This window comes from Sphaeramia orbicularis, chromosome 12 (genome assembly GCF_902148855.1).
Source record: "Sphaeramia orbicularis chromosome 12, fSphaOr1.1, whole genome shotgun sequence".
NCBI lineage: Eukaryota > Metazoa > Chordata > Actinopteri > Kurtiformes > Apogonidae > Sphaeramia > Sphaeramia orbicularis.
In genome coordinates, this window is record NC_043968.1 from 47,726,400 (window position 1) to 47,753,441 (window position 27,042).

Consider the following 27,042-nt stretch of genomic DNA (forward strand, 5'->3'; position numbering starts at 1 on the left):
CACAATGCATGTCACGAAAAAATTCCGAAGATGCCCGAGTTACCTCCTGGCTCTGTTTGTAAACAAATGGTTTGTTTATAGTGGATGGCACTTCGAAACTGTTCACTATGAGGGAAGAGATTCAGGTGAGTAATCACAGAAAGACTTACGGATTCATGATACTTAGGCTATGACTGGGGTCTTACAGATTTGATGAAAAATTGGTGATGAAAGTCTACTGCACCTTTAAGGATTAATGATCAATTTCAAGGATAATTAAGGTCTTAATTTTGGCCAATCAAATATAAGACTTTTTAAGGATCTGTGGACACCCTGTATTCTCTGACTCCTCAACTTACGTGGTTCCCATGCCACCTTCAAAGTCTCTGAGAGTCTTCTTAGGAGACAGGAAGTCGTCATCCTGATCCTTGAAGTCATCAAGTTTCAAGTAGCGTGCTCCGTCCATTCCAAGCAATTCATCTCCTTTCGGAAGAAGAGAAATGTCAGGCAAATTGTAAAACAAAAAGGAAAGAAAGACTGGAAAAAACAGACTGGAAGGAGCACATAAAGAATTAAGAGAGAAAAGGACGAGACCAGGGAAAAGCAGGGCACAAATATGCTGATTGAATGGTCGAGTTCTTCCACTCAGTCTTTAAGTAGTTTCTTTTAGCATTCAAATGATCAATGACATTGGAATTTTTTTTGCACATTTTGCTTGTTTTGATATTTGTGAGTTACAGTATCTTGAATCAAAATTAAGTCAATTGACAGAATTATTCCTTGGTGGAAGTAGTGTAGTAGCTATCCCTTCCATCCCTTCACCTTCATGAAACCACAGAAAAAATGGTCACAAAGCAATTTCAGATAGTTTAGTCCAAGCAATGGTGTCAAACCAACAACATCCAGAGCCAATGAAAACCGAGGAGTGAAAGAAGAGGATTGGTAAGACAGTGAGTATTAACACAGTTGAGACACTGCATGGACGGCAAACTGCAAGGCACCTGGTGACAGCTTTTTTAGTGAGCATGCCCATTAAAGATGAAATCACATGTGGTGATGGTTGTTTCTGTGTAGGAGAAAATATCTCAATTATTAAGAAGGAATGATACTGAAATAATGGTCACAACAACAACACTTGACAAAAACAGAGCTGTTCACAGATAATTAAACACAATACAAGCTGTATACACATAAATAGGAGTTGTTCAGGTAAACAAAAAATGTTATAAAGGAGGAAAGAATCAGTGGAAACAACAAAATAAATGAACAAATTAGGTTAAATAGTATGTAAATTGTTATATGTCTAGCTACTTTGTTTAATTCTGGGGTTATTTAAATCACAAAAACAACAGTGTTGTTTGCAGGGTGGCTTCACAGCTGGGGCACAGCATGTGTGAAATAAACATATTAATCAATTAGGCTGTTAAGGGCTGCATTAAGAGGGAGATGTTTGCACTTTAAAGTTCAAAAATACTGTCGATTTGTCAGTAATGAGTCCACGAACAGATGTGCATTGAATGCTGAGAAAAGGAAAATGTTGTGGCTACATGCTGATGAAAAACAGAACATTTTTAAATTAATCTTTGAGCAAGTGAGAGAGGAAGACAGAGGCAAGATAGAGGAGATAAAGTCAGAGTAATGAGGAGAAGAGCAAATTGGACTGGAGTTGAAAGCGGTCACAGGAACTGATTAGAAAGACAATTAGTGACGCACAGAGAAAATGAGAAAAGTGCAATCGCAATGAAGGCACAAGTTCATGAGCCACCGGACCGGACAAAGCAGAGATATACACACAATCCTACCTAACGTTAGCTGGGCAACCCCTACAAAACAAACGGAAAAGTGTGTTATAAACAGTCATGTACATACTTGAATTCATGGTGGTATTTTGATGTGTCAGACTACCTCCTATAATGTCATCTTTTAACACAGCAGAAGGTCAGAGCTGAAAATAAATTGTTACAACTTAACACTGAATATATTATACAAAATAAAATAAAATTTTACCTTCATCCTCAGACACATCCAAAATCTCATCTACTGTCTCTGGAAAACTCATCCGATGCTTCTCTGTGGTGATCTATGTTTGAGGAAATGAAAAACAAGAAAGAGAATACAAACAAATCAAATGAAGATATGAGCAGGTGAGTAAGCTGATCTTCCCGAAGAAACTGCTTTCACTGAAAATCTCAGTCATGGTGTGTGTCATCTCTACATCTTTGTGTATGGGTGTAACCTTGTGGAGAGCACATCATGTGTTACTCACCATGGAGACAGACTCCTCGGTAACCAGTTTCAGCACATCAATGACTGAGATGTAACCCAGCCGCTTCGCAATGCCAAGTGGAGAAGTCCCATTCTGCTCAGTAAAGATCAGAAATGCTGCTCAGAACAGCTCTAAAGACATTCTGTCACTCATACCCACACTTTGCACTGTCAGATGTTATTGCTGCCACTTTACTATATCATTAACAACGCACCGTATGCTTGATCATAGACATATAAGATAAATACATTAAATACATCTGCATTCAAATGCAGAGATAGTAACAACGACAAAGAATAGAATAGAATAGAATAGAACAGAACAGAACAGAACAGAATAGAATAGAATAGAATAGGGTTTATTGTCACTGTAAAACACATGTAGTACAGTGCAACAAAAAAAACAAAACTGTTTATAGCTCTGTAAAGTTCCTGATATAAAAACAACTAAACAACATACAAATCTAAACAGAAGGGAAATAAGAGTAATAAGTATGGCTAGACAGTATGGATAGAAATATGAATTACAAATATGACTATAAATATGAATAAGTACAAACATATGGCTGTGCATTGCAGTGCAAATAGATTCCAGTATAAATAGGTTATATAAATAGCAACGAGGGTGACAATATGTTATATACATAACAGCGTGGTGACAAATGATGTACATCACAAAAACATTACCCTGGTGGTAATTCGTTTTGAGGAGGTAAAACTGATGTTCTATGAATAATTACAATCAGATATACATATACATTTGAGCACTTTTTCTTTCAGTTTCTAAACTTGTCTGAAATATCACCAGCACAAAGGGATATTTTACAATTGGTACTACATAGGCATGGGACATTTGGACTTCAGGCACAATCCTTTCCAAAATAACCATATCAGTTAAGTGACATATCAGGTAAGCTATTACATCACCACATTGTTATCGCATTATTGTCTCAGATGCAAAGACAAATCTTTAAGGTGGTGACACATATTTTTCCAAGACAACATAGTTTGACAAATCAATCTCACCGAAGTAATTTCATTGGGCTGGGCTCCGTGTTTCAACAGCAGTGTGACGATATCAGTATGGCCTTGTTGAGCCGCTTGATGCAGAGGGGTGTAGCCCATCTGAAAAACACATGAAGAATACAGGACAGAGAATTTGTTTTAACCCATAAAGAACCAGAGTGACATTTGTGGTAGATTCCACATTAAATTTTCTCTCTATTTAACCTTTCTTAAGTAATTTATCACCAGTTATTGTCATAAATGGTATTTTGTATTTTGTGAATTTTCAGTGAATGTCAAGTATTTTCTTAAATTTAATTTACAGATCATTTAGATGTTCATAAAAGCTCAGATTAAAGTTCAGGGTTATTATATCCAAAACAGGGAAAACTGAAAGAAAAACTGACTTTTTCAGCAAATCTCTCATTAACTGAACATAAACCCAGTGCGTCCATCCACTGTCATTGATCCAACTCCATGGGTTTTACTGGTGAATCAATGTTGTAGAAGATGACAGTGTTTCCACGGTAACTACGAGCCTCTGAACGTCCAAATGGGTCATATCTGATGACCATGAAAAGATGACAAACTGCATTTTACACCAATTATTTACATGGATTGATAGGATTAGTGGCTCAACAGGGATTAAACAGTTACATCAGTAGATATTTTTGGTCGATAGTGGATGTTTGGGTCTTTATGGGTTAAAAAGAATTTTGCAGTTGTTGAACTATAGTAGATAATCTATGGTGGTAAACAGCCATCACACAATAGCAGTTTGCTAATGTTTTATAATTATAACAATAAGGCAAGAAAAAGTAAAGTAAAGAATATCTACAATGAATGAAGACAGAACAGTTTACCCTTGTCTTGCTGTTCACGTGAGCCTGTTGCTGAAGAAGGAACTTCACCATTTTTATGTTGCCATAGTGACAGGCAACATGAAGAGGTGTGTAGCCCATCTGAGAAAAGGGACAAATCAGTTGTTCATTAATGCATGTTTATATAGAGCAGCCTTGTGGACACGATGTGTGAAACAAGAAATAAAAATAGAAAAGTTTCGCCCAGTTACTGCAAATCTACTGGATCAGTTACATACTCATAGAGCATCCTCACAATGAGAAACTTGGAACATTTTAATATCGAATAAAAATGGATTACATAGAGCCTCAAAGCATAAAAGTATAAATTACATATCCACAGACTCAACAATGCATTAAGTTTAGAAATCAGATTTTATCAACTGAACTCTATTTCATTCCCAGCCGGACACCAAACTCCTTTGAGGCTGCTCTTTTTTAAAATACAAACCTTTATGGAGCTCAAGAACCAAATATCTATTTCGACACATCTAACTAATTTAATATAATTTAATCTAAATATAATATGTCTAGATGAGGCAGTGCATCTTACCCGGGAAGCAGCGTAAACAGATGCCCCCTGTTTGACTAAAGTGTCAGCAATTCCCACGTGACCCTCCTGAGCTACGAGATGCAGAGGAGTCAGTCCATTCTGAAAACACAGGAAACAGAACACGGAAGATGAACAATCTGTCTATTGTCTGTACCAAATATATATGAAGTTGACAAAATGTATGTTTTTATAAAAAAAATATCAAATGATAGATCTGATGAGGCTTGATCTATTTTACTGTAAATACCTTGTTTCCCAGATTTACATTGGCCTGTTTGGAGATAAGCAGAGCCACCATGTCTGGCCGTCCCTCCTGTGAAGCCAGGTGTAGGGGCGTGATGCCTTGGAGGGACTCGGCGTTCGGCGATGCCCCATTCTGCAGCAGACAACTGGCCACCTCCATCTGGTTCTGCTTGGCTGCTATGTGCAGAGGAGTGTAGCCGTTCTGTAGCGAGAAACGAAGGCACAGAAACAGATAAGACTCAGCACGGTTTTCTTCATGAGGCGTCACATGTGTTGTCAAAGACATCATCACACTTTATGTATGGATGCTGCACAGAGATTGATATGTTACTGTACCATATATTTAGGCATCACATACTCTTTTGAAGTTGTTTTGGTTATATGTGTCAGCAGCATTTGACATGCTGTGTTGGTCTGCGTGTGAGTATGTGCACACCCAAATGTGACCATCTTACTCGGGCAGTGCTGTGTGCAGATCCTCCCTTGCTGACCAGGAGTTTAACAACATCCAGGTTGTTGTGATGGACGGCCACATGAAGGGGTGTCAAACCATTCTGTTAAACACACACACAGACACATGTACACATATATAAAACCAAATCCACAGACACACACGTACATAAAAAAACATAGAAAAACACATACATATGAAACATTTACTACCAGGGCTAAATATCAATCAGCTGATAGCTCAAAATCCTCCCCATGGGGATGCTTTTCTGGTTGAATCTCCCCTCACAACTGTGGAAAAAGTGCTTCAGCACAATTGCATTCCTCAGGGACCTGATTACTGGGCCTACAGGGGGAACTGATCATCTCACCTTTCCAGATGCATTAGGGTTGGCTCCTCTTTCTAGAAGGAGCTCAGCCACATCCACCTTCCCATATTTTGAGGCTACATGGAGGGGAGTGAAGCCTTTCTGTTGAGAAAAAAAGTGATACAATATATATTTAAGCTCATTATTGTATATCATATTGACACTGTAAAAATATCAACTCTCACACAGAAACTGTTCTTTTTGTAAAACCCTATGGTACTCTATAGTTGTTTTCAGGCCGACACAAAACTGTGCCGGTGCCAGTTCCCGCACCTAATCTCAAACTAGCCGATGTGTTCACACCGAAAATCGGAGCATTTGGGAACCGAAAATTTGGTTGCATCTCTAGATTCGGTATCCCTGCCTTCTTCTCCACAACAGATGTAGCAGCATGGCTTGGTGCAGGTAAAAAATGATCTGTATTAAGAGTACAAATGCTCGCAGGTAGTCAATGATGCGATCCATAGCACTGTCATTATTTTCTCTGCCGTGAGCACATCCGCTTTCGTATGGCCCTTTTTTTTGGTGGAAAAGCAATGCCCTGTCAGTGATGCGCCATGGGCTCACATAATGGTATGAACACAGGCTGTTCATTGGCAAGCACTTTGGTTCCCAGTGTAACTGGTGCAGGAACCAGCTCCAACACTGGGCTGGCCGGTCTGAAAACAGCTTATGAGTAGCTGTTCTGGGGCAGGTAATTAGAGAGCAAAATATTGTTGCATAAAGTAAGTGTTCTCAAAATGTTAAATTCCCAAAACATAGTTTCTTTTTACCTTTGTCATCTTTGTCTGCTGTGCCCCAGCATCCAACAAAATTCGAATAGTGTGGACATGTCCTTCACGAGCAGCGATATGTAAAGGCGTGTGGCCTGCAGTTGTTGCTGAGTCAGGACTGGCCTTGTGCTCAAGGAGCAGTTTGACAAGCTCCTTATGGCCCATACGGGCAGCACAGTGTAAAGGTGTCTGGTCATCCTGGACACAAACAACAAACAGAACAAGTTCATTCATTGCACCAGACCATTAATAGGATATTCTTGAACAAGAAATAAAACCATACCACTGGCCAGCCTAACCAACCATTAACCATGTTAGATTTATACTTAAGGTGGTGAACATCTGAGTCATTTTTCTTATTGTTTAAAAACTAATGGGGACTTTCTCAGCACCAAATCAATAGTAACTACTGAGAGAGATATGCAAGCATAACATCATGGTGACTAAAAGGAAGGAAAAACAACTCATACCTTCGCCTTTGCATCCACTTGTGCTGCATTCTGCAACAGAAACTGAGCAACTTCACAGTGTCCTGCTCTGGAGGCCATGTGGAGAGGTGTCTCCACTTTCTACAATGAATGAAGACAGGAAAACCAATTGTATAATAGCGCATCACTTTCAATTATGTAAGAAAGACTTCATTATCCACTGATGACTGTTTTGACTAACACTGAAAAGCTCTCTTTATAATTTTGCAAGTAGTTTTCAGATACTTGATCCATTAAGAAACTTAAACCAAGTGCGTAACTTAAAAAAGAGACCAAAAATCAAACGTCCTTTTGTCACAGTGTAATGTACAATAAATGGAGTGAGAGTCTGAATTTCTTACCACATTGGAAGCATTAGGTGAAGCCCCTCTCTGGAGCAGGTTTTTCACTATGTTCAAATGGCCCATGAAAGCTGCTACATGAAGAGGAGTGAGACCAGACTGCAGGCAGACAAACAAAAATAGAAGGAAAGGGTGTTAATAAAAATGTAGCGCACTCCTTGCAATTTTAAAGTCCTGTACAACTTGGTAAATGTTCAACCCCCGCTTAAAACATAGTGTACTGCCTGTAAAAACACAAAACACAGGTTAGTGCTTTACTTTCGGTCTCTTTCCCTTGTGTTCTAATCATCTCACCTCTGTGACAGCTTCTAAGGAAGCAGAATGCTTAAGCAGCAAGTCCATGGACCGCATGTGGTTCTTCTTGCACGCAATATGTAGAGGTGTGAAACCGTTCTGAAAATAGAGAAAAAACAGTTCATGACTCCAGAAAATGTGTATAGTTCTGAAGATTAACTATATAAACATTGTTCTAGTAAAGGTTAGACACCAAACACCAAAGCAAACATAAAAAAAAATACAAACTCACCAGAGCACGTGCGTTGGCTTTGGCTCCCTTGTCGAGCAGGACTTTGGCCATGCGATGGTGGCCACAATGGGCTGCTACATGAAGAGGAGTTAAATGGTCCAATGTGATATCATCAATCTCAGCATTGTATTGGAGTAGCTGCCTGACACACTCCATGTGGTCCCCCTGAGCTGCCATGTGGATGGGGGATAGACCATTCTGTACAGGAGAGGTTTGGACACCGGAGAAAAAACAGGATTAGTGAATGAGATAGAGACAGAAAGAGGGCAAGTGAGGAGAGCCAAACAGAAAGGAAAATTCCCTGGAACTAAATGTTTACAACACAGAACTTCAACCCTTGTGTAATGTTGATCCTTTGGATTTGATCCCACAGAGGATGAAGAACTGTAGCAAAATTCAGATTTCTGCCATATATGCACACAGACTAAGATTTAAGATGCAGATTTGTGTGACATTGTAATACAATTCTGAAGTGGATCAATGTTGGTTTAAATGTGATGGCCTTGGGAACATCATCTGTTAAACAAGTAAAATAAACTCAACATTCTGAAGTCCAAATGAATCTGTCAGTGCTGATCACAAGATGGGACTGATTACAACAGAGCCTGAGCAGTTGTTGTATTTGATTAAATTCATCTACCTTGGTTTTAGCTTGGATAGGAGCACCATGTTCCAGCAGGATCTCAATGATGCGAAAATGACCATTTCTGGCTGCACAGTGGAGAGGAGTCAGCTCATCCTATAATGAACAGAAATCAGAATCAGAAAAGCATTTGATAAGCTGTTAAACTACATGACAGACTGTGATGAGAAAATCAGCATGGGAGGACAGCAGAACTGTGACATTGACTTTAGACTGAACACCCAGAAGTAAATTAAAAAACAAAACAAAACACACAAGACAGCAGTGGAAAGGATAACGTGCACAGTACCCTACCTTAGTTTTGGCATCAATCTGTGCCCCTCTGTCCAGCAGGAGTCTGACCATCATCATATTGCCCCTCCTGGAGGCTATATGAAGAGGTGTGATGCCATTCTTTTGATGAAAATGGAAAAAAAACAAGTTAGTTTACCATTCATGATCATTGTTGAATTTAGTCTCCAGAGCTACAATTACTTCAAATTCCAACACTGGTCTAGCAAAACAGACATTCCTTATAAATGCAGCAATCGTTACTTAATATTTTTTATACTCTTTAAGTTAATCTTTCTTTGTCATTATAAATTTTAACTGTGGTAAACAGCGCCATAAATAAACTGACCTTGGGGGTGAAGTTTACATTGGCTCCTCTGTTAAGCAGCAGCTGGGCAACACTCATATTCTCATAGTGAGCTGCAATATGGAGAGGTGTGAAACCAGTCTACAAAGAAAGATATACAGTAGGATGGTGTTATGATAAGAATGTAAATGAGAATAACTGCAACCTATTTATAAAACAATTAAAGAACACAGTTACGGAACAGGCATCAGCATGCAGTATTTTATAATAGAGCATTATGTTTTCTGCGGATTTTGATTGAATATCTTTAAATGTTTTTCTTCTGTTACTTGGAAATTAAAAGGTATCTTTTAATTCATATACAGATTACTATTGTTACTGTGAAATTTTATTACTTCTGCAACTTTTTTGTCTATCTGACTGACTGCAGTGTCAGAATAAAACAAATAAACCAATAACTGTATCTGCTGGTGTCACCGGTGCTTCAGAGTTTACAGTACCTTGCTGAGAACATCAGGGTTGGGGTCATTTTGGAGAAGAACTGCAGCAGTGCGTGTGTCGTCATTTCGTGCAGCGATATGCAGAGCAGGGAGTCGGACCTTGCCTTTGGTGCCATAGTTGATAAGCAGCGCCACAACGTTTTCATGACCCTGCTGAAGGGCCACAGCCAAGGGTGTGAAGCCATCCTGTAGGACACAGCAGAAGACAATATGATTAAAACAAACGTAAAGGCAGAATAAGGTTAAGGAGAAGGGTGTGTAAAAAAAAAACAGGGAAGTAAATAAGGCTGAAATTTTAATTGATGCTTAACTGTCAAACAAATAGTTGGCATGAACATTATCACTGTGTTAATATTATTCTGTTAATGTTACACCATCACAGTTCATATGTTTAATAATAGTTTAATTATGCACATACACCCTGAAGAAGGAGAACAGCTATTTACTGACATACCATTTTGAAATACACATAATGAATTCTCTTTCTATTTGCAGCGCTTGTTCTCCATTGACTGAGCTACAGGAGAAATGTGGGGCATAATGAGATGATGGGGAGGAAATGATTGTTTCACCAAGCTGATTTTAAAGAGGTGAATGGACAAGATTATCAAAATTATGTAAAATAACCCCGATTACTTACAATATGACATTTATGCTATAATCATGCCAGGTATATAAATGAGAGACACAAAGTCCATGTATTTTTGAATACATACAATGACAACTATCCAGTTTGGTGAATTTATAACACTGAGTGAAATGTCTCATAATTTATTACATACATAACATGGAAAATCCTATCAAATGGCATAGTTTAGTTAGTTTATTTCAGAAAATCACTTATAGTTTATCACGGCAGCATACATGTCATGGATAAATTTCATACAAATATCCTTGTTGTGTGAGGTGATAATTACTAAGCAGCAGGCCTGTAATGACAACTTCACACAAACTCTAATTAAACAACATGTGAGCAGACACATACCTCTGTCGGGAGACTTTGATTGGCACCATTCTCAAGCAGGAATTTGACCACCTCTAAGTGGTTCTCCTGTGCTGCCATGTAGAGCGGACTGAAGCCTTTCTGTTGGGGTACAGTCACACAATTTATAATTATACACACATGAAAACACAAGCATGGGCACTTGATAATTAAATAATATCAGAAAGCGATTTCAGGTAAGAAAACATCTTCATACGTGAGTAGAAATGAAAATCAGAAAACCAGTTAAAACAATTAGGAGATGTATGTCTTTACAAGGACATAGAGAGTTACTGTATACAATGTATGTAAATATAGAGAGAAGCCAGAACTCCTTAGTAGCTGTGTCACATATAAATACAAGCACAGAAAGACCCAAGTGAATGCACAGAGACTTGGCACACTTGATCACACACTCCTCTGTTGCTCACAGCTTGTGGTGACTCACATGTGACTGGGCATTAACGTTGGCACCGTAGTTGACAAGCTCAGCCACCACTTTCTCCTGCCCTGCCAGCGCTGCGATATGGAGAGCTGTGTTTCCTTTCTGGAGGTCACACACATGGCCGCACAAAAGAAGAGAAAGGCAAATGAGAGGGAATTAATGAAAAATGAGTCCCACCTATTGGCCAAGATCTTAATACTAAAAACGTAACTGAAGACTTTCAGTATACTTGGGCTGTATTTAATGTAGTGTTTCTCAAACTGTTGGGCAAGCCCCCCAGGGAGGGCACAAAGGCTTGCTGGGGGGGCATGGGATCTCTCCTGGGTGTTTTTTTTTTTTTTTCTTCAGGTTAGAACATGCAGCAAGTGGAACTAATGTTTTAGTGTTGGAGCACCCTGGACTCATTTTAGGGACATACAACAAACCAATCTACTACCGTGGTGATCTGTCACTAGGCTAGACACAGAGTTTAGGTTTGAAGAATGGACAGCGATTGGACTGGAAAAGAAAAATGTGCAATGTTTCTGTTTTTACACAGCTTCTACAGTTTGCACTATAATGTTCTGAGATGGGCAATGTAAACGGGCTCATTGGAGCCACTGATATTGTTAAAATGTTCATCTTTGTTATGAACATTTGTTTGTTGTTCTACAAAAAGTAACTTTATTGTCATATTTGTAAGATAATTGTGCATTTCATATTTTTATTTATAAAAATACTGTCTCAGGGAGCAGTCTTGCTGAGTTTATTCGTATTGTTCAATCAAAAATCTAAGTTATTTTTAATTTGCACAACAAATTATTCAAGGAAAAGCAAAAAGTATTATTATGATATTGATGTTTCGTTCAATGAAAGTTACAATTGCACCACTGTTACAATGTTGTTGGGGTTGAGGGGGGGCTGGAGATTTTTCGTCCTCCAAAGGGGGGCTCGACAGAAAAAGATTGAGAACCACTGGTTAAAGGTAAGAAACTATGACGTAAAAACAGTACCCATTTTGTAATTTTTATATTGATGGAATTTAGCTATAGTTTTCAACAACAAAACTGACCACCTAAAATTAAAACAAGAACAATTATTACAGCAAAATGCCCTGAATCTGAGTGAATGGGGAAGTTGTGATGAGTAACTACATTAATTTCCATTTTAAATAGTGATTTCGAAGTTTAAGAAGAGCAGACAGACCTTGGTGGTGGCTTCAAGCTCAATGCCAGCATGTAAAAGCTCCAGGACCATCTTGACGTGACCTTCTTTAGAGGCCAGATGTAATCCGTTGAGACCATTCTAAGAGAGAAATCAGACACACTTAGTCAAGTAGGAACAGCCATAAAGGATAAAATATACCCTAAAACAGTGTTAAACAAGCACATTCTTTCACGTTTCAAGACCAAAATTGATAAAATACTCTTTAGGGCAATAATGGGGTTAAAAACTCTACTTAGTTAACATAATAACACACACACTGCAAGCAACACATTCCACATTATATAACAAAAACAAAAATCCATCTGGGCATATTTGGCCTTGTCCTTAACTTTGCCTTGTCATTGTGTCAAAAACTATTAGTATGAATGTATCCCATGACCTCCAAGAATTGCCAAAATTTGCTGTTAGTACAATGACCTTAGAAGCTAAAGTGTTATGTTTGACCTCTGCTGCTAAACATCATTGAACTGCCAAGTTAATGTTCCATCATTTTAACTGGAACCTCTTACTGATACAAGCTGAACAAGAAGGACATGTCAGGAGTGGAGACCTCAGCCAAGGCCAACAATCCACTCTTCCTCTTGTTCCACAGTATTGGCGAACCACAGAAAAACTATAAATGATGATTATATTTTCCCCCTTTTGTCAGTTGGTGCCACAGGTCAGTTCATTAATTGAGATAAGCAGTTATGTTCTACATTTGCCTGAAACTCTCTTGTTTAAGAAAGTGAAAAACAATTCCAAGCGCTGTTACTTTTTATGGATCTGTTTCAGTATGTAAGGGGTTTGTCCTTAACCTGTGCCCTACCCTTTCTCTAACTTTTATAATAACTGGTGGTGTAGTTTTCATCTACTCCAGAAAAACAAACAAATGGACGGACAGACAAACAAGGGAGGAGATAAAACTGAGGAAATGAAAAACAAGCTTGCAACATGTGACATATTTTCTCTAGCTGTGCAGAACATCAGTTGTCTCATTACTGTTATCTCTAAAAATAACTGAGAAAATTAACTGATACACCCACAGAAACAACAAGAGGACACTAGTGTGATGAAATGGACATCAGAGTCGTGTAGGGAGAAGTGATAGTCTCAAGTTTACAGTAAGAAGGTTGTGACTGGAATCACAGACTGAACTGACATCGCCTGGTGATGACTGAGTGCAAGAAGCTGCAAGAGCTCAAAATAGTATTAATAGGAACTGGAGGGCACTTTGCAGCATATCACGTGATGTTACCTTGACAATGCAAAAACACCAGTTTCAGACTCTTTATTGCACATTTTTTGCTTCCTTCACAGCCACGGCACTGAAGGATGAGAGGTAATCAGTTTATTTCTTTTTGTCAAAACAGCATAATAAAGCAAAAATAACCTGGTGGTAAATCAAATGATATGTATAATATAGCATATGTGTGCAGTCCTGTGACTTCATATGTTTTAATGTATCTTATTAAAACCTTATAATGTAATGATTCTTTGTTAATTTATCAGTGGACTCAAAGGTTGTTTGGTCACTATGATTCCCTTAAAAGGGTCATATTTTGCTAAACCCACTTTTATTAGTCTTTGGTACATTTATTTGTGTATTTGGACACAAACAGTTCATAAAGTTTGAATTTAAACCCTCCAGGTGCCGCAAAGCTATCTTTATATTAGTTTTGGCAAAAATCAAGTGGATTTCTACAACCCCTTTTAATTCCTGTTTAATATGTTACGACTATAACTAGTTACGTCATGACATTTGCCTATATAAGGTCAAGACTTCCGATGAAAACTTCTCCGAGAACACCATAATTGTTTGTCCGCAGCAGTGGTTGTAGTCCATACTGAAAATACGCCCAAACTTCGAGCTGATTACCCAAAATGTTCAGTTGTTGGCTGAACGGGACAGAGCAGCACAGCCAACAACCTGGAGGGGGTGTGTGTGAAGTGGCTCATTTGCATTTAAAGGGCCAGCACTTAACACGACCTTCCTGGTGTCATTACTCAGAAATAGGGTTGAAGATGGACCTGTGAAGTTTAATTAATGAAGAATTCAGACCCAAGCGTAGCATTTACAGTTTATGTAGACCACAGGGAAACGTTTTAAAATGTATAATTCCTTAAAAAAAAGCAAAATATCACTCCTTTAACAGTTCAGGATTTCCCATGGTAAACCTGCAATGAACTGTGGGTAACTCTCTCAGGAAAAGTCTTGAAAAAGGCAAACTTAGTCAAAGTGTGCATATGTCTTACACATTTGATAGTGGGACAGCCCTCAGCCCCCACAGACTTAACAGGAACAAGCCCCACAGTCTGTGAGTGTGGACACTGGGCCTCAGGCCAGTCCTTGACAGCCAGGTTTAACAATGCCTCTACCACTAAGGTACTCTTCAAACCCGATCCCCTGACATTTCCGTGACAATATGTGGTTATGCCTCTCAGAAAAAGAAAACATATAGTGAAGCTTACCTGCTTGATAAAAATGAGTAAAAAGCTGAACTGAAAAGAAATGCACAACTGTTTTTCTTAGCATTGTGGTTTTGTCTGATGGTCTGTTGAGGGTTGACTCTGTGGAACCTGCCTGCTATACACAATGTGGCCACCAGGAGGCTCAGTTACCCATGGCGCTCTCAGGCCTGCCATCATACCGCAGTGTCACTCAATTCAAATGGATAACACGTTCCCTCAGCGAGCATGCGCAGAATGATGGGAAACACATTGTACATCACCAGGGAAGACAAGCACTAAAAAATGTTTTATGGTGTGTCAACATCTATAGCACACACTGGACAAACTTAACAAGGCTTTTAACACAAAAGAACAAAGAAACCCCACCAATTAACACTTCATCAATATATCTGCATATGCACAATATCTTTCTACATGTATATATCGCTACATGAATATTTCACAGCATATAAGTAATTACACTGTATCTTTAAAAATGTAAGTACAACAAGGGAGGAAAGGGAAGGTGTAGAGGGACTGTGCCAAAAAGGAGTATGCAGGGTTGTACATATAGCAAGGACAGGTTACTGCTGCAGAATCCCATAAATCATATAAAAATACCAAGTGTGCCCTTGCCTCAGTCCAAAGTAAAACGACATCGATACAATGGCAAACAGAAAAATAGAAGAAACAAAAAGAAACAACTATTTAGGAAAAAAGAATTAGAAATAAATTAAAATGAAAGGAAATTAATTACTAATACACAGGGTTCCATATTAATATTTTAATATTGATGAATATTTTTACTTTCCTCTATGCAAATAATTTATTTGCAACTTACAACAAGAAGTAAACTTAATTGTCATGTTTAACAGAGGTAAAAGCAAGATAGCCAGATGTGCGCGTTACTTGCAACAGGTAGTCAGGTGACCCTTATGATTTAACAATCCTTTCATTCACAAAGCATCATTCTTACTTCAAATCCACACATTTTTGATATTACTGTATAAGTCCAAAACAGTTACATGTGCATTCAGGTCAAATATTGAATTGTGGGTATTTGTTGCGCTTCAATCATGATGCAATGAGGTGCAAGAAAGTAGACAGTAAGAGTAAGATTGAGGGAATTATAATCTAATATACTTAATTATTTATGTGCACCACTTTACACAGACAGGGAACGATGAGGGCTAGACCTCCTGAATTTTTTATTTTCTTTTTGGTCTCTTATTTTACATCCTTTGCTGATGCTGCAGAATGGTGTTCCCCTGAGAGTACAGTGGCATGGTTCGCTGTCTTTGAATATTCTACCTAAGATGGTGAAGCCCAAATTTTGTACAGTTTGTACTTTCCACAGAATACATGTAATTCCATAGTACCATTCTGTATTTCACCTGTTTCATAATCATGACCTTCTTATGGAGGAAAGAGCCTTTTCTTCTCCACAGTGGGATGAGAAAGGGGTCTGAGCTGTTTACAGATATGTTCTGAAAGAGGTGACCTCCACACATCAGAAGGTCTCAAAATTCTTTAGAGACTTTATATGCTTATTTAGAATCCCAAAATAGGGTGTCATACATCAACACTTAGGACTTCGTAAGAAATTAATTAGATAATGAATATCTTATAAGTAAACCCAAATATACAAAGCACTATTTAAAAAGACAGTTTAAGAATATTACTGCTAGACTTAGCTTAGAAACATTCAGCACCACTCCATAGGATGCAATAATTCTGTCTAAATACTGTATATTCACAGAATATACAGAGTACATTAGGGACCTTTTTATCATAAAGAATGTGGAATCCTTTCTGTTTTCCCATAGTTAGAGAACAATGAAGGTTTTTAGATACTAGAAATACTTCATGCTTTTGCATATTTATGCTTTTCATGTTCTGAGTAAAAGATGTTACTTACTTCTGCTTACTATCAGTAGGCAGTATGGCTATTTGTTATCCCAAATGCATACAAGGTGTACAATTTTATGCTTAGAACAAAGTAAGTCCCAAAGGCACCAAATAAAGGGACCAGACAAAGGCCTTTAGATTGTTTTTCTGTCCCTGGACATGAATAAAAAAACAAACAAACAAAAAAAACTATAATGGTGGTTTCAAGGAAAATAACTTGAAGTGTAATGAACTTTCATGCTCCTGCAGTATATAAAAAATATCACCCAGACATGCACCATTGGAAATTTCTCACGAGAAACATTAACATTTTCCGCAATAAAGGTCTGCATCTACACTGTGCATGGAGTCAGCGGTACTCCTTTCTTATTAACTCTATAGTGACAACTTGATAACTCATATGATGATCGTAGATTAAGGCAAATGTGGAACCATTACGTTTCAAATAGTATGAGTTGATGTACTTTTATTGTAATAGTATTCAAGCTTAGTTTCCACGAACATTTAAGGTTATATTATGATCATATTGAAGCTGTGGTTTTATTACCATTTCTAACCTCACTGACGGGCATGTGGACTTGTTGAATCCTTTTCATTATTTTCACATTGTCATATTGTAACTGATAGAACTAATACAAACATGGATAATGACTTAAAGGAAAAATGAACATCTAGTATCTTAGGAAAGTGGTCCTTTATGTGCTACCCAGAACAGCTTCACTTTTCTTTGCCATCGATTCTACAAATCTGTGAGCTCTACTGGAGGGATACATACTTGTTTTTGGAGAGTCCTAAATCTCTCAGTAGGTGCACTGATATCAGGTGACGACAAATGATTACCTCCGCCAAGGAGGTTATGTTTTTGCCAGGGTTTGTTTGTTTGTTTGTCTGTCCGTTAGTGTGCAACATAACTCAAAAAGTTATGGACAGATTTGGATGAAATTTTCAGGGTTTGTTGGAAATGGGATAAGGAAGAAATGATTAAATTTTGGTGGTGATCGGGGGTGGGGGGGCCCACGGGGGGGGGCCACTGATCAGCCTTGGCGGAGGTCTGCGCTCTCCGAGTGCTTCTAGTTCACAATGTTTTTACTTGTGTCCTACAGATGAGGCATTCCCATCCTAGAGGAGACCACTCCCTTCTAGCTTTTCATTGAATTTGTTATGCATCGATACATGTAACAGTAGAAAACTGCCAATAGTATCAGTTAAAACCAATGAAAGCAAGCTAGTCAGAGCCCAGAATTAGTGATTTTCTTACTTAATCCGTGCAAAAAGAAGAGTAATTGTTAGAATACTGAATTATCTTACAGCCTGTTGTATTACACATGGTGAATTCTACCTTGATGCTTTCATTGATTTTAATAGGAACCTAGATTTAAAATAGCATTAGGTTTATGAGATACACACACACACACACACACACACACACCAACAAACACGCACAAATACAATTTTAAACCATCTTACTTGATTAGCCGTGTTGATGTCGATCCCATTCTTGATGTGATCCAGAGCTTTGTCCAAGTTCCCTGATCGAGCTGCCCGCAGAAAGCTGGTGGCTGCATCGGCCTGTAACAAATAACAAGAAGCCTATAAATCAACACGGATTAGGATTATTATTTATAGAAGTCTGAAAATATACAGAGATGCTGTTGAGGGCCAAAACAAAGTAATTCCTTGACCCCCACCAAATGTTTCAAGCTAGGGAAAAAACAAGACACACAATGCCAATATAAATAGGTCTTAATTATGCACAAATGGTAAAAATATACACAGATCATCTGTTCCACCAAGCTCTCCAAATAGCACCAGTTCACTAGAACTAAAAGCCCCAGTTAGGTTACATAATTTGTCATGATATAACAATCACAGTCAGGAGAGACACAAGGTACAATACTACAGTACTACGGTGTTACATACTACATTCACCTTCTCTCCTGTTGTCTGAAAAAGGCTAAAAATGTCAGACTTCTTAGTGTCGTGCTTCGCCCACACTGTTAGTTTGGCAGGCATTCATAGCTGAATGCACTCCAGCCACGAGCTCCGCTGTCTGCCTGTCTGATCTCAGAGGAAAGCTCCTGTGGTTTGTGTCTTTGTGTGTGTCAGTGTTTGTACGCCCACCTCTGAATTCATTCATCAGCCAATAGTGTAATATGACTGACCCGCAGGATAAAATGCCTTCACTGCCCTGAAGGAAAACACTGCGTAACGTACTGTACTCCTGACCCTTCCTCTCCACTCCTGTCTCCAGCAAAATTATGTATCTGTTATAAATGTTATCCTCAAGTGGTTGAATTAAACTGAATTGCTGAAAAATGCCAGCTCAGTTTGAATGACTGACAGGATTTTTTTTTTTTTTTTTTTACCTTTCCTTGCATCACTTATCTGTGCAGATACATGAAAAGATAACATTCTCGATTCGATTTAATCCCATAAACAACTGATTTTTTTTACCTCTCATTCCTAGCCACTTACTCTTTTTACTTCAATGTTTTTCTTCTTTCCATTATTTTTTTCTCTTTGTTTTCGCATCTCTTCTATGGCTGCTGGGCTTCTTTGACATACTGCTAAATAAAATTTTTGCATAAAAAACACAATATATTCTAATTCTTCTACATTTCTCTGACATATAAAATCCTCTAAGTCATTTTTTTCCTTTTTTCCTTCTCTCTTCTACATTTCTTTTTTTTTTTTTTTTTTTACAGCCCATTAGTTTTTGAGCAGCAATCTGATCGACAAGTCATCTTCTCATCTATGTTTTGAACATCAGAGGCTGGACATTTTTCTGCTCTGGTCCGTGTGAGAGTGCTAAGAGGCATCAAACAGCCTTACTGACAGCAGCCTTTTACAACCCAATTCGTGGTCAGTATGGAGGTTTCTTTAACCCTTTAAACCCTAAGCCTAAAATGGTCAATCTGGCCTTTTTTTCTTATTTTGACGATAAAATGGTTAGAAAATATGCTGTGAGTGAGTCCATTTGCCCATTTTTCCAGAGCACTTAGAACTTTCAGAATCTAGCAGTCATTTAAAATTTACTGCATGTTATAATACTGCTAAAATGGCTTCTTCTCCAGGTCCTAGTACAGGCCTGAGTGAAATTACCCTAATGACCCAACAAAGCCCATAAAGTGGAATGTCTCAGGTTTCAGAAACTGTTGGAATTGTTCCAATTGTACAAACAGTGAAAGAGTTACAGCCATCCAAACTGCATATGTGCAGGGTGTGTCAGCAATGACACATCAGGTTTTAAAGAGTTAAAGGCTGCTTTATTAATGGCCTAAAATTAAACAGAAATCATGTAACGGGTATTGTCTCGGACTTGTATATGTGACTACATTCCTTTTTTATTTATTGTTCCAGCCATGTAGTACTGGCTGGTCTAAACAGCGTCATATTGCAGATTCTGAAACTTGTGTAAGCGCACACCACCATATACTGTGTTTATGACTTTTTGTAGCCTGAAGCCATCTAAAATTTCAACCTCAGTTCTTTCATCTTTTACTTCTTCTGTTCCTGTGCTTTCTTACTCTATGGCTAATTACAGAGACACTCCACCTGCATCCCTCCTCCTCTTTCCTACCACTCCTTCATGAACCAGTTGGCTATGAGCATTTATCATCAGCAGCACAGTCTGTGTTTGTGCATGGGTGCTGGTCAGGATTTTACTGGTGTGTATGTGTTAACAAAATAATCGTGTGAGAGAGGAGCAGACTACCCTTTGCAGAAAATGAAAAATCCTAATAGCAGTACCTTCTGAAAACTCATTGTGGACCAGACAACATTTCACACTGCTGTGAGACTGGAATCCATTTTCCTCTTTACTCGACTACCATCATTCTGGTATCCTCTTGTTCATTTCTGCTCCAACCATTTTTTTTTACTTAACAATATGACCTTTCTTTGTGGATCTTTCATGTCTCTACAGTATTAGTGGTTAGTTAGTGGTGTGCTTTAAAATAAAATTGTGTAATAGGCACTAGATCAAATTAACTTTCATAATACCAATAAAATAATCAGTTTTACTGTCCTAATAACACAGTGCAATTTACTCTATATATTTCTCTACTTTACTGCTCTGTCTGTTTTGGTCCATAAGCCTTGGGCAAGTAGGGTTGGACCTAAAGTGTAACTGACTCAGCCGCTGTTTCAGTTTTATTCACTGTACTACTGAAAACATCTCCAAGGTACATCTTAGTCTTATTCCGACTTTTCATAGTGGTATGGTAACACTGCAGGGCTATATATTAATTGCTATCACGATACTTGAATTTTATTCATTTACATAATTTGTAAAGCTCCTCCAATTGAAGAAGCTGTTACAGTTCACACTTTGCCACAATGTTGAATTCTAACATAATACAACCTTACAAATTATAACCATTCTCATTTTAAAAAAAGACTAAAAAGTCATACATACCTTAACATGAATATACATAAACAATGAAATGAATGTGGTTTTAGAAAAGAGAAAAGCATCTCACCCATCTAGACTACAACACACAGGATAGGTAAAGCTGAAGTCACGACAGCACAGGAAAAGCACACAAGCGTTGACACCAAACTTGTCAGCAAGGCACAACACAACAATTACCCTGACACAATGACCAAAAGGACATAGGCTAAGGCAACACCGACACATAACCAGCAGCACAGTGCAAAAAAGTCCTTCTAAAAAGTTAGTTAATCTTGTATTAAATGTGCCATATGTAATATTTGTGCATTTGTGTTTAAGGCCCGGTTCAGACTTTGCATTAACAACTCAGACTGCATTTCACAGGTGATCTGGGATACATTTGTCTGCATTCTCCAGTAGTCTAAACATGTATGTGTTCTGCAATGCTTTGAGGGATGGAATATTCAGCTGATGTAGTTTGAGTAGTGACCCAACAGCATAATATTTAAGTGTTGTAAAGATGTCTTAAGCATAGATGGAGTCCATAAAGATGTGCCACAAATTCTTAATACATGTTATGAAGCTCCACCTTTGACACCTTCTGTTTCCATGTGGAATTACAGTATCCTGCTTTCGCATAATTCAGTAGTAATTCAAGAAAATGCTTTCAGAGTTTGATGATTCAATCATCAATAAAGCGTAAGCCATGTAAGATATCCAATAAAAAGTGAATGGTCAATAAAATCAAAGGTATACTGACAGATTCACAACATTATGTCATGTAATGAGTGACAGGCAGACCAGACTCCACCATAAAAGCTGCTGCCAGTCACCTTCAATTAAATCTGCATGGAAACATTACATACAAACATGGTCTGTTTAGCTTGAAATGACTGTATGTGCTACATTATACAGGGTGTCTGTAAAGTCTCTTTACAAATTAACAAATCTATTACAAAAACAAATGAAGAGATAAATCTGTGGAAATTATTACAAAATGAAACGTAGATATTGAAGTTTGTTTTGCCTGATTTAACCCATAAAGACCCAGTGCTACTTTGTGGTAGTTCCCAAATAAATTTCTCTCCAGATTTCACCTTTTTAAAGTGATTTATCATCATTTATTATATATTTATTTCCGTATTTTGCGTTTTTTCAGTGAAAATCAGATATTTATTGGGTTAATACACCCCTATATGGGCACTATTAGTTGTACAAAGCACATCAAAACGGAACTCGATTACTTGCCATGTTTGCTATAGTTTGGTGATGTCCCTTATCTATGCTCGGTACACAATGTATCTATATTATAAAAGCCAAGTGGCCTCTGTGTGCGTGCGTGTACATGTGTTTTGGGATTCACACTAAATCCAAAAAGAGCTGACTGCTGCAGTTTGGCATACTTTTGTATTTTTGGTCAAGGAACAGACTAGTGAAAACAGAATGTTGATAGGACCAATATTTTGGGTGATATTAGTAATTTTGGTGTAAACACAAATCCAAGGTCTGAACAGGGCCTAACATGGTGTTTGTGTTGGATTATATGTTGTGCTCAGATGTTGATATTACTGGGCTCTATTAATGAGCTAATGCTAATGTATTGCACACTGTTACCGTTGTAGAGGAGCAGAGGAGAGGTACTGATGTGCTCCAAGGTAAGCATCTGTTTTTGGTGGAAAAATCAACCTGAGTCCTCTATGTGTCAAGTTATCAAGCAGAAACTAGAGTGAAATAGGAATTCAAACAAGCCTCTTATGCTGTCTTGAAATAATAAGGAGCTGGCTATTAGACAGAGCACCAGAGGACTTGTAAAAATCAGCGGAGACATTTCAGCCATGTACAAAATGAAAAGAGATGACATTTTTTGCAGTGCTGAGAGAAATCCCAGTGCAGCTGATGTGAAAACACAAACAAAGAGTTGAGAAAATAGGCACAGTTTACACAAGGATATATATACAAGCATTATATTGTTTAGTCTTTCATCACAGAACCATAATCCTCAGGCTTCAGCCAAACTTTACTGACCTTATGGACTAGTCAGCGCTGAACCACATGAGCCTAGAAGACAACACACACCAGCCAACACAACACCAAGACAGGACCAGGCAGTTAATGAGACACATACAAACAGAGAAAGCTAGACAGACATGTATTTAATGAGTCACTGTGACACATTGTAATAATCATGGCTAAAAATCAATTCATTCAGAATTTAGTTAACGTTGCCCAAAAGTTGACTTGCATTTCAGAAGTAAATGATTATTTTTTAGTGAAATTAGACATGTGTTACATAATCAAGGTTAGCACACAGAACAGCACACAGAAATATAACTTTATACTTACAACATACAGATAATATGTAAAATGATACATCTATTCAGTGATCACGAAGAAAACTACAATATCAGCAATTTCTTTCAACAAATTCCAGCCAAAGAAAAAGTTATTTCATTCACATCGCGCAAACATGCAGACACATACATTTACATTTTACGATAATAAAAATTAAAACATTAATTGATATTGACTTCAGCATGGAAAAGATTCACACTAATAAACCCACATCCTGTCCCATAGACCTTTCACTGTTATTACATAATTGTCTGATTAGGATAATTTGCAAAGTGATGTGACAATCAGACAAATTTCCGACCACTCGGAAGACTGATTGGACATGGTACGCTCTGATTCAGAGAGGGGTGTCATCCCTCTAAATGAGGTAATGAGGTAACCTGTGCAGCGAGCCCACACCAACTGAAACGTTAATTAATACTCTCACTGTGGGGCATACTCGCATACTCTGCTGAACTAAATATAGATCACTTTAAAAGGTGCAAACACGACAAAAGATGGAAGATACAGAGCCTTCAGATCAACTCAATCAAAGACTAGGTGGTGGTTTTGCTTTTGGTTTGCTAATGAATTAGTTTAATTCAATTTAGGGGGACAAAGGTTTTTCCATTGCTGCTCCAACCCTCTGGAACTCCCTCCCACCTTCTATCCGACACTGCTCCAACCTCAACACCTTTAAATCCCTTTTAAAAACTCATTTATTTAAGAATGCTTTTAATGTTTAATTTTAATGTTTAGCTGTTTTATATTTATATACCTGCTTTTTGCACCTGCATTTAATCTGTTTTTAATATGTTTAGTTTCTGTTTTTATCTGCTGTATGTAAAGTGTCTTTGAGTTCTACGAAAAGTGCTATACAAATAATGTATTATTATTTTCTATTATTATTATTATTATTATCATTATTATTATTATTATAAAAAATTTATCACCATATGCATGGATTTTCAATCTAAAGAGAAAGACCGATATACATACTGTGTTTCTGGCTCCCTCTATAAAAATATTTTTGAAAAAAGATGGCTGAAATTTTGGGAGGGCAGCCTATAGACCTCCAGTCTCTGAATATCACAAAATCTCTATTCCTGGTAGTGTTTGATATGTTTCTGCACTGCGGGTCTTCTCTGACAGAAGCCATTGGCAGAACATTGGTTAAATGTACTTATTGTAGTGACAGCTCCTGTCGCTTCTGATTCTGAAATGAATCCTTGTGTCACTTCAAGTTGAGACTTCTTCTCACAGTTCAACATGCATCTCATCGCCTTTGCTTTTTTTTTGTAAGTTGGTGCTTATAGTCGCACTAGAGCTACTACCTACCTACTGTGATAACTGAGTATAGCTGAAATACTATTTGCTATGTTAATTTGGCCAGATATTCAATTATTTTAACACTTTAAAGGAAAAATAACTCATAATAGCATTGTATGCATAATAATACATTTTTAATCTATTTGCCTAAATACTGGTTGACATTATGTATAGTATGTATAATAAAGGAGTAAGATAAACCTGAACATGCAACTAAAACATGTATCTGCTATTGTAAACAGGAGGAACAAAATGAACACTGTCTGATGCCATTAAATTGACATTAAAGGCAGTGCTAGAAGGGGGGAGAGAGAGAAAAAAAAGAAATTAAACTGGAAAAAGGAGCGTCTTTTTGACATGAATCCAACATTTCAGTAAAGGGAGTGATAGCTGGTGGACAGTTAATGAAAATATCGTGTGATGTGCACATGTTGCTGCAGTGCATATTGCATAATGGACACTGGTGGACTATAATTGATTACATATGTATATGGACAAATAGAGGTTATTTGTCATTGTAAACACAAACAAGAAACTCATTCACATTATAAGAAAAAACACATATGAAGATGAATTACCTACAAACACACAGCCATGCAAAACAGCTCTAAAAATAGCCGCATAGATGCCACAGAATGTTGGTGTTGGCATCAACAGGGACAGAGACGGATCACAATAATGAACCCTCATGGGTTTAGACAAAGACCCACTTCCACCACAAAAGACAGACAGATTCCCCAGCACACTGACAAACACATAAAATATGGGCAGATACAAAATGTAGGAAAACAGAGTTCCACAGTAGAGGGTACATGTACACGCAAAGCTACATGCACTCAGTAGCCTCTGATAGCATGAAACAGTGATAGAAACACTGCCGGTGTCTGTCTGCAAGTCTTTGAAAACGTTTAATATCTTTGCTTGAATTCATTTTGATGTGTCATAATTTGGCATTTGTCCAAAACTCTGAGAACCAGGAGTGCTCATGTTTTTATCATGAGTTGTTCTAATGGGACGTCAACTTCAAACCCTCTGAAGGACATCATAATAGCTTCCCCCTCCCTCTCACACACACACACACACACACACACACACACACACACACACACACACACACACATTTTTAAGTTTGATGCAGAGTAGCTGTTATATTAAACATCCTCTGTTCTTCTTGATTTCACAACTCTTTAAGCCGCTCTCCATGCCGCCCTATTTCAGGCTTTAAAATACAGCTAGATGCACAAATATAGGAGCAGAACGTCAAAATCAGCCAATAGCAATCTTGCTGACTGACAGTAATTGACAAATAATGTGACATTTTACTGATGGCAGTGTTTTAATTTCCTCGTATGACTGGATTTGTGAAGATAGTGTGAGGAGGGCCTGAAATATTTTATATATAAAAATAAAAAAACACAAAATAACCCTGGTTCCTTCCCTAGTTTGTATCACTGTCTATTATTTTATTGTGTCTTGCAAAGTACTTTGTAGTTTTGTTTAAAGATAATTCTGTTAGATACAATGAAAAAGTTTATAATTACCATGACTAAAATCCACCGGTACAAACGCATAAAAGTGTTTATTAAATTATTAATGGCAGATTTATGATGTTGTGGGAACTGGGGTATCCAGAGTAGAATCATTCATCATATTCACACACACAAACACAAACAGACTGTTTCAGAAGTCACAGCATCTGTTGGCCTCCTCCTCTTCCTCCTCCCTCCTCTTTCTCTTTTCTCTCCTGTTCATAGCTTTGGGGCTATGGAAACCTGGAGTCCAACAGCTGCAGATTTGTTTCCACAGAGGTTTCCTGGGAGTCTCGGCAGACTCCTGGACCACCATCTCTTCAGAGCTCCAGATTAAGGTCGTTTTTCAACTCCTCATTCAGCTTTGTTGGACTCTACACCATAACTGTAACATTACCAGCTCTGACTTCCAGACCTTCCTGAACGATCGTAAAGCTCAATAGGCCCTCCTTTCATTATCATATTGTTGTTTCCATAAGTTAACATGAACACCATAACTGAGATTATAAAATGTAAGTGCAATACATAGTTCTTTCCAAAATTTAGAATAGGATGCTTACTAAATCCAAATATTGCAAGAAAATCTTACTCACCTTATATGAAAGTTTTATCTGGAAAAATCTTAAATTTACGTCCTATGTGTATTGTTTACAGCAATGACAATACCTACTTCCTTTAAGTCATATTGTATTTCAGTTGTATTACAGATATATGCAGTTATGTTTTGTTAAACTTGAGCTAAAAGCCCAGGTTTATTTCTAGCTACAAGTAATTTAACATTGAAACTTAGACATCATCTGTTAATCATAATCACTATGAACATATACAGAAAATGCTGAGAAATTTCATGAAAACAAAACACTATATTATTCAGTGTATAGTAGATACTTGGGATAACAACAGCAAGGAACTGTAATT

General features: G+C 37.7%; 1 protein-coding gene across 5 annotated transcripts in view; it reads right to left on the bottom strand.

Moving 5' to 3' along the window:
- Positions 1 to 27,042, bottom strand: part of ank1b (ankyrin 1, erythrocytic b) — a 96,568-nt gene that overhangs the window by 34,516 nt on the left and 35,010 nt on the right. For 4 of the 5 annotated variants that reach the window (XM_030148902.1, XM_030148901.1, XM_030148905.1 and 1 more), the window contains exons 2-24: positions 18,010 to 18,111; positions 12,184 to 12,282; positions 11,002 to 11,100; positions 10,557 to 10,655; positions 9,572 to 9,757; positions 9,114 to 9,212; positions 8,789 to 8,887; positions 8,492 to 8,590; positions 7,852 to 8,049; positions 7,620 to 7,718; positions 7,326 to 7,424; positions 6,967 to 7,065; positions 6,497 to 6,694; positions 5,727 to 5,825; positions 5,361 to 5,459; positions 4,910 to 5,107; positions 4,663 to 4,761; positions 4,113 to 4,211; positions 3,271 to 3,369; positions 2,246 to 2,338; positions 1,987 to 2,059; positions 1,782 to 1,802; positions 339 to 462 (exon numbers count right to left, since the gene is read on the bottom strand). In XM_030148902.1, coding sequence (XP_030004762.1) covers positions 339 to 462; positions 1,782 to 1,802; positions 1,987 to 2,059; positions 2,246 to 2,338; positions 3,271 to 3,369; positions 4,113 to 4,211; positions 4,663 to 4,761; positions 4,910 to 5,107; positions 5,361 to 5,459; positions 5,727 to 5,825; positions 6,497 to 6,694; positions 6,967 to 7,065; positions 7,326 to 7,424; positions 7,620 to 7,718; positions 7,852 to 8,049; positions 8,492 to 8,590; positions 8,789 to 8,887; positions 9,114 to 9,212; positions 9,572 to 9,757; positions 10,557 to 10,655; positions 11,002 to 11,100; positions 12,184 to 12,282; positions 18,010 to 18,111 — 2,579 coding nt within the window. The remainder of the gene's footprint in view (positions 1 to 338; positions 463 to 1,781; positions 1,803 to 1,986; positions 2,060 to 2,245; positions 2,339 to 3,270; positions 3,370 to 4,112; positions 4,212 to 4,662; positions 4,762 to 4,909; positions 5,108 to 5,360; positions 5,460 to 5,726; positions 5,826 to 6,496; positions 6,695 to 6,966; positions 7,066 to 7,325; positions 7,425 to 7,619; positions 7,719 to 7,851; positions 8,050 to 8,491; positions 8,591 to 8,788; positions 8,888 to 9,113; positions 9,213 to 9,571; positions 9,758 to 10,556; positions 10,656 to 11,001; positions 11,101 to 12,183; positions 12,283 to 18,009; positions 18,112 to 27,042) is intronic. The other variant, XM_030148903.1, reaches the window with a different exon arrangement.